Consider the following 17490-nt stretch of genomic DNA (forward strand, 5'->3'; position numbering starts at 1 on the left):
TCAGGTTGTCCTGGAACCCACAGAAATGCATCTGCCTCTCTGCCTTCAGATTAGTGGGATTAGAGGCATTCACCACCACCCCTGGCTTTAAACACCATTTTAAATCAACAGGCAGCCCACTTTTGGCTCCAGTTGGTCTTTCATGGGTCTCACTTCTTCCCCCATAGAAGGCAGTTGTATATTAAATCACACCCCTTCCCTCCTGAATTAGACTCAGCGAGTTCTCAAGCGCTGGTGGTCCAGTTCTTGCCGAAGCTACCCAAGCAAGACCGCGGATTAGAACAGGCCCGAAGTTTGCGGCAGGGGTAAGATTCTTACTATGAGGAATGAGGCTTTGAGTGCCAGAAGCCTTTTTGAAGCTCTGACTTAGATGTTAGTTTTGCAGAACACTGTCCACCCCCGCCTCCCCGCCCCGCCCCCGCCCCCTCCCCCCCCCCCCCCCCCCCCGCCTCCTTCAGGTGGGTTCTGTTTTAATCTGCCAACAATAGAGCCGGTGAGTAGCATCTGCTGGGTAGGACTGATGGCTGTTTGTTGGCAAATCTTGTTGAAGTTTTTACCCATAAGGCTACTCTCCAGACTCATGAAAGTTGAGTGGGTTTGTAGGAGTACAAACCAATGAAAAATTTAGTAGGCTTGTGCCTGGGCCTTAGGTTGGGGCAAGGAGAGGAGGTTCGAGTCTTTTTGCATTTTTACTATAATCTATTAGGCACTGCCTTCGCTCCTTTTAGAATCAGTGTGTATCACTCACTGATAGAGATTTAAAAAGAATAATGTACAAACTAGAAAACAATCAGAAAGCTCTGACCAGAAGGGGAAGGGAGAATGAATAATAGAATTTATTTGGGAATAAGTTCACAGTGCAGTGCAAAAGGTACATACCTCGTGGAAATCGACAGCGCAGTCCAAGGAATAGGGGGAGAAAAGAGAGAAACATTCAGAGTTGAAACCAGGAGAATGGAAATTGCTGTGGGTATGCCAATCCACGATGAATTGTTGCCGGACAGGTGTGTCCCTGAGAAGCAACTTTGTGTAAAATTATGGCTTCCTGGGATTTCTCAGGGTAGCTCTTGCCAGCACTGCATGCCAGCACTCCCTCTGGCTTCATTTTGTCTGAATTTGAGACCAGGGACTCCATTTTGAATGTGACACCTCTCACCTACACACTCACTCTTAAGCAACTGGAGAAAACCAGGGCGAGGCAGTCGTACTGCATGAAGGTGAGTGTCTTCCTGGAGTCAAGTTTGCAGGTGTGTGAGGGATATCTCTTTCAATGACAAAAACTGAAAGGTGTCTTAAGAGCATAGATCTGATTGGTCATGCAGCCTTTCAGATCAACAGCCGTGGAATGACGTTTATAATGTGATTACAAAATCACTTTATAGACAGAAGCCAGAAATTAATTTGGAGCTCATACCCAGCAAGAAGAGGACAGAGATGATTCCATCATCAGATTCAGAGATCGAAGGCAACCTAAAGAACCAAGCAGCGGAGGTGCGTATCCTAGGAGCTGATAGGATGAGTGTTTTCGTTTCTCGGTCAGCTCACTGCATTGTTCTCCACTTTAGGTTTGTCTAATACATATCTGCACCGACAGGAGACATTGGTTATGAGCGTCTCAAGTAGCTTTCCTGGGGCACTTTTAGCACATATTTACATTCTAGATGTTCAAAATCTGCAATTAGACATGTTTTGATATTGTTAGAGCGGAAAAGAGAAAAATGGCAGGTTCTTGGGAAGGAGCTAACATGAGCTTACCTTACCCCCCCCCCCCCAGAAGATCTTTATTAGGAGAGAGAGAGAGAGAGAGAGAGAGAGAGAGAGAGAGAGAGAGAGAGAGAGAGAGAGAGAGAGAGAGAGAGCGCGAGAGAGAGCGCTTCACAACATGGGGGAGCATCAGGTCTTAGAATCAGAGAGTGAGAGAAAGAGTATCTTAACAACCACAGGTCTCAGAGGGAGGGAGAGTGCTGCCCCTTCAAATCCTGAGAACAAAGGGGCTTCTAACTCTCACAGGTTTTGGAGGTGTGTGTGTGTGTGTGTGTGTGTGTGTGTGTGTGTGTGTGTGTGAGCTTCATAACACATGATCTATCTTGGCCATGTCACTGTGCCAAACAAAGGGTACAGTGACAGGCACTAGGTAGGACCATAAATATATCCTGCAGCTCCAGGGGACGGGGCTGGTGAAGCATGGTCTGATTTCTGAGAGGGGTGAGGGAGAACAAACACAGGTGAGGCAGCAAGAAGGTCTGTGATCTCATAGAGACCCATATTGGACTGTGGCATAGCCACGGCAGAGACAACATAACCATCAAGCATGTTTTTAGAGCCTGCCTGTTTGTGATCTCTTCCCCGTTGCCACCCATGCCGCTGTCTCCAGGCAGTAGCCAATCTGCTTTCTGGCAGCTTTAGATTGGTTTGCGTTTTGTCGAGATGGGTGCGTTTACCGAGTTTTAAGACATTTTACTACACTGATTGATTGTGGATGGATGGGCATGTGTGTAGGCCAGAGGACAACTTGAAGGAGTTGGTCCTCTCCTATCACGTGGATCAAACCCCAGTTGTCAGATTTGTTTGCAGCATCCTTTACTGCCTGAGTCATCTCTTTTCTTTTCTTTTCTTTTCTTTTTTTTCAGAGCTGGGGACCAAACCCAGGGCCTTGCACTTGCTAGGCAAGTGCTCTACCACTGAGCTAAATCCCCAACCCCCTGAGTCATCTTTCTGGCTACCCAGCCATCGTTTTAGTGAGATGTTCAGGGTCTGCTGGAGACCTCGGCTGTAAGCTGCCACTGGCTTTCACTATGACCTTGTGATCCTGTTCATTTGAATGATCTCTTTAGCAGAAGAATCTTGATAGCCATGGGTTTTACTTTCTTATTACCCAGCAGAAAAGTGCTTGTTGAGCCTGTACGTCAATTACTTAGGGTTACAGAGATGTCAGCCATCCTGACATTTTTACAGGACTAATGCAAGTGTCTCTAGTGCTGCAACCAAAGAGAATTTCTGGCTTTCCTTAAAGGAAAGGGACTGCAAACATTTCTGTCCGTGTCAGAGGTCTGTTCAAATGATACTTCCAAGGAATAATTTATATGAGCACTATATAAACAATTCTATAAACACTAGAACTAGTTGGCAATAGTTATGAACATTTATAAGACCTTCATACTGCACAATTCTCAGTGGATGCTTAACCAGTCAGATTTGTTTTTCAGTGAGTTTTGCAGGGCAGGAAGATGCTGCTGCCTCTGTAGCTACAGGACAGCCATTGCTTTTAACACGTAAGACCCTTCTGAAACAATAACCAAGACAAACAATAACAAAGATCTGTGCTGTGAAAGGTGAGCTCTGAGAATTTCATGTGGCGATATGTCAGGGCCTTGGCATTCCATATGGTCGACAGAACTGGAGTCAGAGCAGGGGACGGCTAAGTGGACACTGTGGTAAGGAGGTCACAGCCTTGCTTGTCTGCAGTGCTTTGCCCAACAGAGTCCAAAAGAGTTGCCTTGTTCTTTCCCTGATGCTACTTAGCGGAACCATTGGTTAAGCTGTATGATGTCGGCTCTCCATGTAGCTTTTATAAGTTCATATACAGTTCTACTCAGGTTCCTATGTTTAGAGAACTATGAGCATGTGAGGAACACCAGATTCTTCACTTTTTCTTTAAAAAAAAAGTCTCTGTTCTTGAGAATTTAACTGTCTTTTGGCAATATCTGCATTCATTTTTTTTTCATAAACGCACTGAACCTAGTTAGTACTGCTTCGTGGGGCCATCCACTGTAGCATGGGCAGCCTGCTAGGGGCCGTGTCCCTGACTCGTGGGTTCTGGTGGAGGGAGAATTGGTTCTTTTCCTGAAACAAGGTCTTGAGATTTGCTGGACACATATGTCTTCCTGCCTCTACCTGCAACCCCACTTTTCTCTTTCCATTTCCTGTCTCTGTATGTCCATTCTATGTTTACCCCTGCTCACTCTGCACAGGGATGGATGCAATCCCTCCAAAGTCACAGGCTGAAGCCCTAACCCTTAGTGTTTGGAATAAGAGAATAGTTAGGGTTAAATGAGGTCATGGGATGAGGCCCTGAGTTGCTATGATTGGTGTCTTTGTGAGAAGAAACCCCAGGGAATCATCTTCCTCTTTATCCTCACCCCTGTTCTCTGGGAGAGCACAGAGTGGGGAAGTCAAGTGAGGTGACAGCCATCATACCCTGAAGAAAGGGACTTCAGCACGACACCTGCCTTGCTGACGGTCTGGAGAATGCTGTGGAGGTTAGCAAGTTTGTTTAAGGCATCCAGTCAGCTCTGCAGACAAATGCAAACAAACAGTTAACAGTTCTTCCCTTGAGAGAGGCCCTCTCTCATCTGTCCCAAGTGTTATTCCTAGGTGCACTCATCACGGAGCGTCTGAAGGACCCCATCTGGAGTCAGTCAAGCTTCGACCCAACAGAGACAGGCTAGAATCTCACACCAGACACACGACCAACAGTAGAAGTTCACATGCTCAGGTCACGTAACAAATAGTACAAAAGCCTTCACCCTCTCGCCCAAATCCTCTAGTCCCATAGAAGAAATATCCTCCCACGAGAGTTATTGAGCTGAACCCCACAGCACAGAATGAGTGTAATCTAAGAATCTACAGAGTTTAGGCCAGACCTCAGTGCCTCAGTGAACTTGAAACAGCTAGGGGTAAACAGAGTGATGCCCAGGAAAACAGACAAACAGCTGAACGAGGCAAAGACCACAAGGCAAAGATTCAGGATCTAAAACCAGAATTCATCAGAGAGAGAAACATGCAAAAGGAAACTCAAGCTGAAACAAAGATGTGATTGAAAACCCAAAGGCTCTACCCCCTCCTCCCCGTGCGCTTCATCTTGAGCCCTCCTGCCATCATTTCTGGGACTACCTGGCTGGTGATTAACCACCACTGACTGAGAGCTGAGAACCTCTGTGAGAACTTCACCGTGAGAACTTCCGTGTTGCCGTTGTCCTTCCTTCTGAGGAAAGTCCTTTTGAGCCCCCTGCCTTTTGTAACCTGTATCTTGAGCCATGTCTGCCTACCTTGTCTCTGGTTTCTCACATTCCATGAAAGGTCTCCACCTTTACCCACCTTCTGGGTAATCTTCTCCCAGATTGCCCCATGATGTTGTTCTTGCCTTTGAGATCTCAATCTGTATCTCGTAAGAGATCTCTCCTCACCTAGAATGACAAATGGTCACTGTCTGCTGCATCGCAGTGGGATTACCAAACTTCTTCATGACTGCTGTTAGGTGAGAGCTGAGGGGCATTCTCCAGAGCTGGGCAGTGCTGGGCCCTTTTGGGGCGTATGTCTGTTGTATATACATGTGTATCTATACAGAGGTACACTGTCTTGTTTCAAGGCCTCTGCCCATCACTCTACAGCAGTTCCTGTTTGATTTTCCTATCGAGTTATTAACAGGCAGGCAGCATACATAGCATGGACATATGAGCAAGTATGCATCCCAGGTGGGGCAGAACAAGAAGGTACAAGACTTCACCACAGTCCTCAAATCAGCAAGAAATACAAAGTTTAGGAGTTGTTCATTTCTAGCATTTTTTACTTAATATTTTTGTACCACAGTAGATGGTTGTAGATAATTGAAACTGCAGAAGGTAAAGTGAAGACAAGAGATATAGGCCTTGCCTCAGAGGAAAGGAGAGTTTATTCTGACCCAGGAGCACAGAGGCGGGATCCCCAAATCCTGTGCTATACGGTGGAAGTGCTCACATGACACTTTATTAGTTGCAGAACAAAGAAGAGGATGAATTTACCACATACAGTGGTAGGATCTATGGGCTAGTGGTTATAGCCGCTCTGGGGACATCCTGCTAGAGGCTTTGGATGCTGTCTGACAACAGTCTCAGCATTTGAATGGGTAAAAGCTATAGTTCTGTTAGGAGTGCATTGTAAGGTTTTGATGGCCACAAGGGCATTAGATCAGACACGGGCTGGCTTTCCAAAGGGACTAAAAGTATTCTGGTTTGCATTTTAACTCCCTGTAACCATGGAATTTCCTCATTCGCCTTATAGAATCTTAGCACAGGTGCAGCTCCCTTCCCTCCTCCATCTCTCTGTTTTTCTTTTGGAAGCTTCCTCTCACATTCCTAAGTGATGATGCCCCTCTCCCAGCTCCTCATGACTACTCTGATGTCTGGTTATATACCAGCTATAGCATTAGCATGCTTTATAAATGGACCAAGCCCCTTGCATTTGGTTCTCCTAGAGTTGAAAGTGACACTCTTACTTTGTGACCCAAGGCAAGAACAAAACCTTCTACCCACTTCCTTGTTCTGTGCCCACTTGATTTGATTTATGATGCCTTTAGAATCTGTTTTTTTTTTTTTTTTTTTTTTTTTTTTTTTTTTTTTTTTTTTGCTTTGGTGCCTGCTTCTGCTTCTGGGTTGCCAGCCTAAGCCAAGAAAATAGGCAGCAGATGCCTGAAAGGCTTTGCAATGACAGTGTATTCCAGAGCCTGGTGGAATCAGACAAAGGGTTGGGGGGAAAGTACTCATAAATTTAACACTGGCGTATTGGTTGTGGTTGTAGGCCACTGGGATGGTAGATATAAGTTCCTGCTAGTCAGAAAATTTTGAGGAATGAGAGAGCTTAAGGAGAGGAACCTTGAATTTAGCATCAATAACTCCGCTTTACTAGACTTTACTTTCCATTTTACTAAACTGTTTAGTGACAAAGTTGCAAATGCATATTCATATATATACACATATGAACTAACATATCTTAAACTAAAAGCAATTCAGTTTTTAACCTGCATCAGTATATGAAAGTGTTCAACTTGTGTTGATTTTTAAGAGACAAATAAAAAATCAGAAATATAGACTTCCTTATAGACATTTAAAAATATTGCTGTTGGGGCTGGAAAGTTGGCTCAGTGGTTAAGAGCACACGTTACTCTTGCAGGGGATCCAGGTTCAGTTCCTAGAATCCATACTAGGTGACTCATAACTGCCTGTTCCGGTTCCAGGAGACAGTTCCCTCTTGTGGCTGTTTCAGGCACTGCATGCACACGGTGCACATTTCTTACTGGCCTGTATCGTTCTTTGCCTGGGTTGAGGTCTCCTGGACTTTTCTTTTTGCCCATTAGTTTGCCTATTGGGGACCCCTTGTTCAGGTCATGTTTCAGCAGCCATGTTGGTGAGACCATGATTCTGAGCATTAGGTGCAGAACTTGTGTTGCAGACGTATCTGTTGTAGATGTATCTGTTGTAGATGTATCTGTTGCAGACGTATCTGTTGCAGACGGATCTGTTGTAGATGTATCTGTTGTAGATGTATCTATTGTAGACGTATCTGTTGCAGACGTATCTGTTGCAGACATATCTGTTGCAGACATATCTGTTGCAGACGTATCTGTTGTAGACTTATCTGTTGTAGATGTATCTGTTGTAGATGTATCTATTGTAGATGTATCTGTTGTAGACATATCTGTTGTAGATGTATCTGTTGTAGATGTATCTGTTGTAGATGTATCTCTACAATGTTACATTTTGATCATCAGTTTTCTGTTGAAAAGAGACACTTCCTTGGTGATGGATGAGAACACTTGTCTGGGTATAATTACATTTAAAATGCGATTAGTGATTGTGCTGGTTTAGGAAAGTGACAGTTGTAGCTTTTGGTTCAAGATCTGATCTGAAAGCCTCCCCCTGAAAAGGATTTCTTTTCGTGGTACCAGAAGGCACTGTGCAAGCTTTTAAATGAAGTAAAGAACCAACAGTCCTATCCAGCTCGATGCCCATGAGTCACAGTGAGCTGTATGGTGTACTAATCCTAAGGGTGAGGTAATGGCACTCATACTTTGGAGATAACCAACAGCTCTACTTAAAGGGAGGTAATGGAGCATGAAATCCACATTTTTAAATGTTTTCTTTAAAAAAGTTTTTCTTTTATCAAAACTAGAGCCTTTTCTCTTACACTATATGCTGGTTATGGTTTCCCTCACTCTACTTCCAGTTCCTTCTCCCTTCCCCTCTCCTCCCATCTGGATCCACTCCCTCTCTGTATTTCATTATAAAAGAAACAGGCTTCTAAGAGATAACAACAAAACATAACACAGTACAATATAGGATAAAACAAAACCCAACCCTGTCAAGTCTAAAGTTGCACAACTGAAGACAAGCCAACAGAGGGAAAGAGCCCAAGAGAAGGCATAAGAATCGGAGGCCTACTCTTTCACACACTCAGGAGTCTCATGAACACACGAAACTAGAAAACGTAATATATATTCTGAGGATCTGGCGCAGACCTGTGTTGTCCCTGCTTACTGCTCCAGTCTCTGTGAGTTCATATGGCCTTTGCTCCTTGTCCTCCTGTTGTGCTCCGTACTCTGACTCTTACACTCCCTCCTCCTCCTCCTCTTCCTCCTCCTCCTCCCCCCTCCCCTCCCCCTCCCCTCCCTCCTCCTCCTCCCCCCCTCACTCCCCTCCCCCCCCTCCTCCTCCTCCTCTCCCTCTTCCTCCTCCTCCTCTTTCATGGGGTTCCCTTAGCTCTGAGGGAGGGGATTTGATGGAGACATTGAAAACCATTTTTAATTTTACAATAGGAATCTGCTTTCTGGATGCGAAGCCTGGTTTTGGCTGCCCTCTAGTGGCCAGTCATTTGTCACTGCATTTCCTCTGCAGGCAGAAAAGGAGAGCAGGTTCTACTGGGAACTAACTGGTCCTGTCTGGGACTTGTTGGTGAGGAACCTTGTAAAGCTCTTTGAATCCCTCAGCTCTGGTTCCTTCAGTGAAGAATTGCTGTGTAGACTGTTTGCCTTGTGCCTAGAAAAAAGCATTGTTCCAGTGAACAGTGTTTGTGAAACAGATGTGTAGGCCTTCATATAGTCTCTTCTGCCAAAGTCAAGGAGGGACTGCCCAGATAGCACATTAAAGTGTCTGAAAATCTGATCAAAAACATGCAAAACACTGTGGAGGATCTCTTTTTAATTAAACATTATTTTATTTTATTTTACATATATGGTTGTTTTGTCTGCTTATATGTTCATGTACCATGCATGTGCCTGGAACTCGAGGAGGTCAGCAGAGGGCATTGGATCCCCTGGAAGTGGAGATATGGATAGTTATGAGTCTCTGTGTGGGTGCTGGGAATTGAACCTGGGTCTTCTGTGAGAACCAAGCGCTCTTAACCTCTGAGCCATTTCTCCAACCCTGTGAACAAAGTATTTTTTTAAAATTTTATTTTATTTATGTATATGATTCTTTGCATTTATGTCTGTATATCACGTGTGTGCCTGGTGTCCTCATAAGTACTTTAGCCACAGGATGCCAGAAGAGGGTACTGGAGTTATAGACAGTTGTGGGGCTACTCTGTGGATGCTGTCAGCAGAACCTGGATCCTTCGATCCAGTGCTCTTAACTGCTGAGCCATCTCTCTGGTTCCCACAGTGAGAAATATTAAAGCTCAAGATGGACACTGGATGGCAGGCTCACTGTGGACATCCATTGTGCTTCAGAGTGCCCTAGGTGTATGGGACTCACTAGAGGATCTGTTGACCATGGCATCAGAGGGGCTTATTTGGAGCACAGCGTGGATAGTTCTATTCCCAGGGATGTTTCTGAAGGCAATGGTTATTTCAGTGGCACAGAGGCATGGCCCAAGGCTGCAATACTGACTGGGATGGGCAGTGGCTCAACCAGTCAGCCAGGAATGTATACTGAGAGATAGCTAAAGAGGACCTTAAGAAGGCCATACATCTCAGCTGCACTGGGTGGTGTATACGAGGCCGGCACACACATTCAGGAGGTTCCCAGGTACCCTAATGCATCTCTTACTTCTGGGTGAATGGTAAGGCTTTTGAGTATAGATAATGTGTTGGCACACTTAGAGCTGAGTCAGTACGCTGGTCACCAACACTGACACCCCAATATTGGGACATCCTGTGGCATTCTGGTGGTGAGGGTTCAGATTTCTTTTTGTCAAGTGATGGGCCGCAGAGAAAGGATCTACATACAGGCTGAGCTGTGGCTTGGGTGTTCCTAGGACACGTGCAGTTTATCTGTCTCTCTCTTTCTTCCCGTCACAGAGCAATCAAAAACCCAGACCTGGAGACCTGATTGAGATTTTTCGAATTGGCTATGAACATTGGGCCATCTATGTGGAAGATGACTGCGTGGTCCACCTGGCTCCCCCAAGTAAGAGTGGATGGATACACTTCTGAAATAGTGATTAGAAATCGGCAGAGTAAACGGAAGGATGGTCAACCACTGCTGTCCTCAGCCACCATCCTTTAGAAGAAAACATTCCTGGGCCTTTATTTGTTTATTAGCAAGCACCAAGTGTCCAGCGTTTTAAGAATGATGGGAATTTAGAGTATCCCTAAAATCCCTTTCAGCATCTGTGTCTGATGCAAATCCTTTAGCGTCCTTCATCACCTGAAGACACCGAGGAATGATGCTCACGCTACCTGGTTCATACAGTTCTCATGTTATGCTTCTCACTTCCTTATTGTCACCTCCCTGCCCAAAGTGAAAGCCATTGTCTTCCACATATCTCAGTGTGCTCTAGGCTGCCTTTTCATAAATCAGTTGTTCTAACTGCCTTTATGAGGGCATTTTCCCACTCACCTTCCCACTCCTGCCTCATCTACCTAGTGTTCCCCTATCTTGGGTCATCAAACCTCCTCAACACCAAGGCGCTCCACTCCCTGTGATGCCAGATAAGGTAATCCTTTGCTACATATCTGGCTGGAGCCAGGGGTATCCCTTGTGTACTCTTTGGTTGGTGGTTTAGTCCCTGGGAGCTTTGGGGGGGGGGTCTGGTTGGTTGATATTGTTGATCTTCCTATGCGTTTACAAACCCCTTCAAACCTCTTCAGCTCCTACAGTTCTTGCCCTAACTTCCCCATTGCGGTCCCCATGCTCAATCCAATATTTGGCTGTGTACATCTACATCTGTACTGGTCCAGCTCTGGCAGAGCCTCTTGGAGGACAGCTATACGAGGCTCCTGTCAGTAAGCACTTCTTGGCCAACGTCAGCAATAGTGTCTGGATTTGGTGTCAGCAGATGGGATGGATCCCTAGGTGGGGCAATCTCTGGATGGCCTTTCCTTCAGTTTCTGCTCCACTCTTTGTCCCTGCATTTCCTTTTGACAAGAGGAATTCTGGATTAATGTTTTTTGGTGGGTGGGTAACTCCATGCCTCAACCGAGGGCTGTGCCTGTCCACTGGATATGGCCTCTATGGGTTCTCTTTGTTGGGTATTTTGGCTAAAGTCCTCCCTGTTGGGTCCTGGGAACCTCCTTTTATTTTATTTATTTACATTTCAAATGTTATCCCCTTTCCCTGTTTCCCCTCAGGAAACCCCCTATCCCATCCTCCTTCCCCTTGCTTCTATGATGGTGCTCCCCCACCCACCCACCCACTCACACCTCTCTGCCCTGGCATGTCTCTATACTGGGGCATCAAGCCTTCCGAGGACCAAGGGCTTCTCCTTCCATTGATGTCTGACAAGGCCATCCTCTGCTACATAGGTAGCTGGAGCTATGGGTCCCTCGATGTGTGATGTGTACTCTTTGGTTGGTGCTGGGTCCCTGACATCTGGAACTTTCTAGTGGCTACTCCCAGTTCCCCCTCCCCCACCACTACACACCTACTTTCAAATCCCCGATACTCTGTACTTCTCCTCCATCTCCTCCCATATCTGAATTGGCCACCCTTTTCCCTCCCCCTCCTCTCTCCTCAGATCTCTTTCTCCCTCTACTTTCCAGAGATTATTCTCTTCCCCCTATTGAGTAGTACTATATTATCCACACTGTGGTGTGATCTTCTTTTTTCTTGAGTTTCATATGGTCTGTGTGTTGTATCGTAAGTATTCTGAGCTTCTTTTTGGCTAATTTCCACCTATCAGTGAATACATACCATGTGTGTTCTTTTGTGACTGGGTTACTTTACTCAGGATATTTTCAAGTTCCATCCATTGGTCTGTGAATTTCATGAAATCATTGTTTTTAATAGCTGAGTAATACTCCACTGTATAAATGTACCACATTTTCTTTTTCCATTTCTCTGTTGAAGGACATCTGGGTTGTTTCCAGCTTCTGGCTATTATAAATAAGGCTGCTATGAACATAGTGGAGCATGTGTCCTTGTTATATGTTGGAGCATCTTTTTGGGTATATGCCAGGGGTGGTATATCTGGGTCCTCAGGTAGAACTATTTCTAATTTTTGGAGGAACCTCCAGACTTATTTCCAGAGTGGTTGTGCCAGGTTGCAGTCCCACCAGCAATGGAGGAGTATTCCTCTTTCTCTACATCCTCGCCAGCATTTGCTGTCACCTGAGTATTTGATCTTAGCCATTCTGACTGGTGTGAAGTAGCATCTCAGGTGTTTTTGATTTGCATTTCCCTGATGACTAAGGATGTTGAACATTTCTTTAAGTGCTTCTCATCCATTTGAGATTCCTCAGTTGTGAATTTTTTTAACTCTGTACCCCATTTTTAATAGGGTTATTTGGTTCTCTGGAGTCTGACTTCTTGAGTTCTTTGTATATATTGGGTATTAGCCCTCTATCAGGTGTAGAATTGGTAAAGACCTTTTCCCAACCTGTTTGTTGCCATTTTGTCCTATTGACAGTGTCCTTCACCTTACAGAAGCATTGCAATTTTATGAGGTCCCATTTGTTGATTCTTGATCTTGAAGCATAGCCATTGGTTCAGGAAATTTTCCCCCGTGCCAATGTGTTTGAGGATCTTTCCCACTTTCTCATCTATATGATTCATCGTATCTGGTTTTATGTGGAGGTCCTTGAACCAGTTGGACTTGAGCTTTGTACAAGGAGATAAGAATGGGTCGATCTGCATTCTTCTACATGCTGACCACCAGTTGAACCAGCACCATTTGTTGAAAATGTTTTTGGTTCCTTTTTCAAAGATCAAGTGACCATAGCTGTGTGGGTTCATTACTAGGTCTTCAATTCTATTCTATTGATCTATCTGCCTGTCTCTGTACCACTACCATGTGGGCTTTTTTTTTTTTTTTATCACTGTTGCTCCATAGTATAGCATGAGGTCAGGGATGGTGATTCCCCCAGAAGTTCTTTTATTGTTGAGAATGGTTTTTGATATCCTGGGTTTTTTTGTCATTCCAGATAAATTTGAGAATTTCTCTTTCTATCTCTGTGAAGAATTGTGTTGGAATTTTTATGGGGATTGCATTGAATCTGTAGATTGCTTTAGGTAAGATGACCATTTTTACTATATTAATCCTGCCAATCCCTGAGCATGGGAGATCTTTCCACCTTGTGAGATCTTTTTTGATTTATTTCTTCAGAAATTTGAAGTTCTTGTCATATAGATATTTCACTCGCTTGGTTAGAGTTACACCAAGATATTTCATATTATTTGTCACTATTGTAAAGGGTGTCATTTCCCTAATTTCTTTTTCAGCCCATTTATCCTTTGAGTAGAGGAAAGCTACTGATTTGTTTGAGTCAATTTTATATCCAGCCACTTGCTGAAGTTGTTTATCAGCAGTAGAAGTTCTCTCCTAGATTTTTTTGGAGTCACTTTATACTATCATATTATCTGCAAATAGTGATATCTTCATTTCCTCCTTTCCAATTTATATCCCTTTGATCTTTTATTAGCCAATTACTATGGCTAGACCTTCAAGTACTATATTTAATAGATAGGGGGAGAGTGGGCAGCCTTGTACTTGATTTTAGTGGGATTCCTTCAAGTTTCTCTCCACTTAGTTTAATGTTGGTTACTGGTTTGCTGTATATTGCTTTTATTATATTTAGGTATGGACCTTGAATTCCTCTTCTCTCCAATACTTTTAGCATGAAGGGGTGTTGTATTTTGTCAGTCTTTTTCAACACCTAACAAGATGATCATATGGTTTTTCTCTTTGAGTTTATTTATATAGTGGATTACATTGATGGATTTCTGTATATTGAACCATCCCTGCATCCCTGGGATGAAGCCTACTTGCTCATGATCGATGATCATTTTGATGTGTTCTTGGATTCGATTTGTGAGAATTTTATTGAATATTTTTGCATGGATATTCATAAAGGAAATTGGTCTGAAATTTTCTTTGCTGGGTCTTTGTGTGGTTTAGGTATCAGTGTAACTGTGACTTTATAGGATGTATTAGGTAGTGCTCCTTCTCTTTCTATTTTATGAAATACCTTGAGAAGTATTGGTATTAGGTCTTCTTTGAAGGTCTTATAGAATTCTGCACTAAATCTATCTGGTTCTGGGGATTTTTTGGTTGGGAGACTTTTAATGACTGTTTCTATTTCCTTAGGGGTTGTGGGACTGTTTAAATGGTTTATCCAATCCTGATTTAACTTTGATACTTGGTATTTGTCTAGAAAATCATCAATTTCATCTAGATTTTCCAGTTTTGTTGAGTATAGGCTTTTGTAGTAGGATCTGATAATTTGTTGATTTTCTTCAGTTTCTGTTAAGTCTCCATTTTCATTTCTGACTTTGTTAATTTGGATACTGTCTCTGTGCTCTCTGTTTAGTCTGGTTAAGGGTTTACCTATATTGTTGATTTTTCTCAAAGAACCAGGTCCTGGTTTTGTTGATTCTTTGTATAGTCCTTTTTGTTTCTCCTTGGTTGATTTCAGCCCTGAGTTTGATTATTTCCTGCCTTCTACTCCTCTTGGTGTATTTGTTCTTTTTGTTCTATAGCTTTCAGGTGCGCTGTTAATGTGCTAGTATATGTTCTCTCCAATTTCTTTCTGAAATCACTCAAGACTTGTGAGTTTTCTTCTTACTGCTGCTTTCATTGTGTTCCCTGATTTTGGGTATGTTGTGCCTTCATTTTCATTAAATTCTAAAAAGTCTTCAAATGCTTTATTTCTTTGTTGACCAAGTTATCATTGAGTAGAGTGTTGTTCAGCTTCCATATGTATGAGGACTTCCTGTTGTTTTTGTTGTTATTGAAGACCAGCCTTAGTCCATGGTGAAATGATAGGATACATTGTATTATTTCAGTCTTCTTGTATCTATTGAGGCTTGTTTTGTGTCTGATTATATGGTCAATTTGGAGATGTTACTGTGAGGTGCTCAGAAGAAGGTATATTCTTTTGTTTCAGGATGAATGTTCTGTAGATATTTGTAAAGTCCATTTGTTTCCTAACTCTTGTTAATTTCACTGTGTCTCTGTTTAATTGTTCCCACGATCTGTCCATTGGTGAGAGTGGGGTGTTAAAGTCTCCCATTATTATTATTTAAGGTTCAATGTGTGCTTTGGGCTTCAGTAATGTTTCATTTATGTATGTGGGTGCCCTTGGATTTGGGGCATAGATGTTCAGAATTGAGAGTTTATCTTGGTGGTTTTTTCCTTTGATGAATATGAAGTGTCCTTCCTTATCTTATTTAATAACTTTTTGTTGAAAGTTGATTTTATTAGATATTAGAATGGCTACTCCAGCTTGTTTCTTGGGACCATTTGCTTGGAAATTTTTTTCCAGCCTTTTATTTTGAGGTAATGTCTGTCTTTGTCACTGATATATGTTTTCCTGTATGCAGCAATAAGGTGGGTTCTGTTTTTGTATCTAGCCTGCTAGTTTATGCCTTTTTATTGGGGGAATTGAGTCCATTGATGTTGAGAGATATTAAATTCCAATGATTGTTGCTTCCTGTTATTTTTGTTGTTAGATGTGGAATTATGCTTGTGTGATTTTCTTTAGGGTTTGTTGTGAGACGATTAGTTTCTTGCTTTTTCTTTAGTGTAGTTTCCCTCCTTGTGTTGGGGTTTTCCTTCCAATTATCATCTGTAGGGCTGGATTGGTGGAAAGATATTGTTTAAATTTGGTTTTGTCATGGAATATCTTGATTTCTCCCTTTATGGTAATTGAGAGTTTTGCTGGATATAGTAGCTTGGACTGGCATTTTTGTTCTCTTAGGGTCTGCATGACATCTGCCCAGGATCTTCTGGCTTCTATAGTCTCTGTTGAGATGTCTGGTGTAATTCTGATGGGTCTCCCTTTATTTGGGTCTCCCAAAATATATTGAAATATATTTTGTTCTGTGTATTTGGTGTTTTAATTAATATGTGATGGGAGGAACTTTTCTGGTTCCATCTGTTTGGTGTTCTGTAGCTTGTTGTATGTTTATAGGCTTCTCTTTCTTTAGGTTAGGAAAGTTTTCTTCTATAACTTTGTTGAAAACGCTAGCTGGCCCTTAGAGTTGGGACTCTTCACTTTCTTCTATATCTATTATTCTTAGGCTCAGTCTTTTCATTGTATCCTGGATTTCTTGAATATTTTGAGTTAATAGCTTTTTGTTTTTTTGTATTTTCTTTGACTGTTGTGTCAATGTCTTCTAGTGTATCTTCTATGCTTGAGATTCTCTCTTCTATCTCTTGTATTCTGTTGGAAATGCTTGCACTTGTGACTCCTGATCTTTTTCCTAGGTTTTTGATCTCCAGGGTTGTCTCCCTTTGTGTTTTCTTTAATGTTTCTATTTTCATTTTTAGATCCTGGACAGTTTTGTTGAATTCCTTTACCTGTTTGATTGTGTTTTCCTGTATTTCTTTAAAAGATTTCTTTGTTTCCTCTTTAAGGTCTTCTACTTTTTTACCTGTGTTCTCCTGTAATTCTTTATGTGAGTTATTTATGTCCTTCTTCAACTCTTGTATCATATTCATGAGATTGGATTTTAGGTCTGAATCTTGCTTTGCAGGTGTTAGAATATTCAGGGTTGGTGTGGTGGCAGGACTGGGTTCTGATGTTGTCAAGTAGCCTTGTTTGTTGTTGCACATGTTCCTGCATTTGCCTCTTGCCAAACACTTATCTCTAGTGCTAACTGCCTTTGCTGACTTTGACTAGAGCCTGTCCCTCCTATGATCCTAGTTGTGTCAGAACCCCTTGGAGTACAGCTGTCTCTGTGATTCTAGGATCCTTTGATCCTGAGATCCTGTTGTGTCAGAGTTCCTGAGAGTCAAGCTTTCTCTGAGTGTTGTAGTAATCAGTGATGAGCCAGAGCACTGGGTCTATAAGGGCAACAGGTGCAAGCCAAAAGGAACCTGTGCCTATGGCAAGGCGGGGTTTTGTGTTTCTCTGGTTCCTGGGGGGCCCCCAGTTACACCAGGTGTTGGGAAAGATGTTGTGCCCTCAATGGTGATCTTGAGTGTGTCAGAACTCCAGTGATCCTGGGTGTGTCCAATCTCCTGGGAGTTGAGAGCTTCTTCTGTGATGCTGTGGTCCTGGGCATTTCAGAGCACCTGGGAGTCGGGATCTCTCTGGGAGTTGTAGGAGTGAGTGCAGAGCCAGCACACTAAGTCTCCTCTGGGTACAGGTTCAAATCAGATGGCTTTACAAATATTTATATAAGATATAAATAAATATCAATAATATAATCAATATAACATTAACATAAAATATAAAAAATACAATATGTAACATTATCTAATATATGTAACTCATATTCACTAAGATTTCAACTGCAGATATTTATCTATAGTATAGATTAGAAAATTAGTTTTGAAGCTGTGGCCATCTTGTGT

At 42.8% G+C, this 17490-nt stretch overlaps 1 protein-coding gene across 4 annotated transcripts in view; it reads left to right on the forward strand.

The window, feature by feature from the left end:
• The window catches only part of Plaat5 (phospholipase A and acyltransferase 5), a 31048-nt gene that overhangs the window by 1133 nt on the left and 12425 nt on the right, over positions 1-17490 (forward strand). For all 4 annotated transcript variants that reach the window (XR_005503405.2, XR_010066088.1, XM_006230768.5 and 1 more), the window contains exons 2-4: positions 212-305; positions 1383-1491; positions 10052-10160. Coding sequence is in view for 2 of the 4 variants with exons in the window: in XM_006230768.5 (XP_006230830.1) it covers positions 212-305; positions 1383-1491; positions 10052-10160 (312 nt within the window). In the remaining 2 variants the exon portion in view is untranslated. The remainder of the gene's footprint in view (positions 1-211; positions 306-1382; positions 1492-10051; positions 10161-17490) is intronic.

Source organism: Rattus norvegicus, chromosome 1, assembly GCF_036323735.1.
Source record: "Rattus norvegicus strain BN/NHsdMcwi chromosome 1, GRCr8, whole genome shotgun sequence".
Lineage (NCBI taxonomy): Eukaryota > Metazoa > Chordata > Mammalia > Rodentia > Muridae > Rattus > Rattus norvegicus.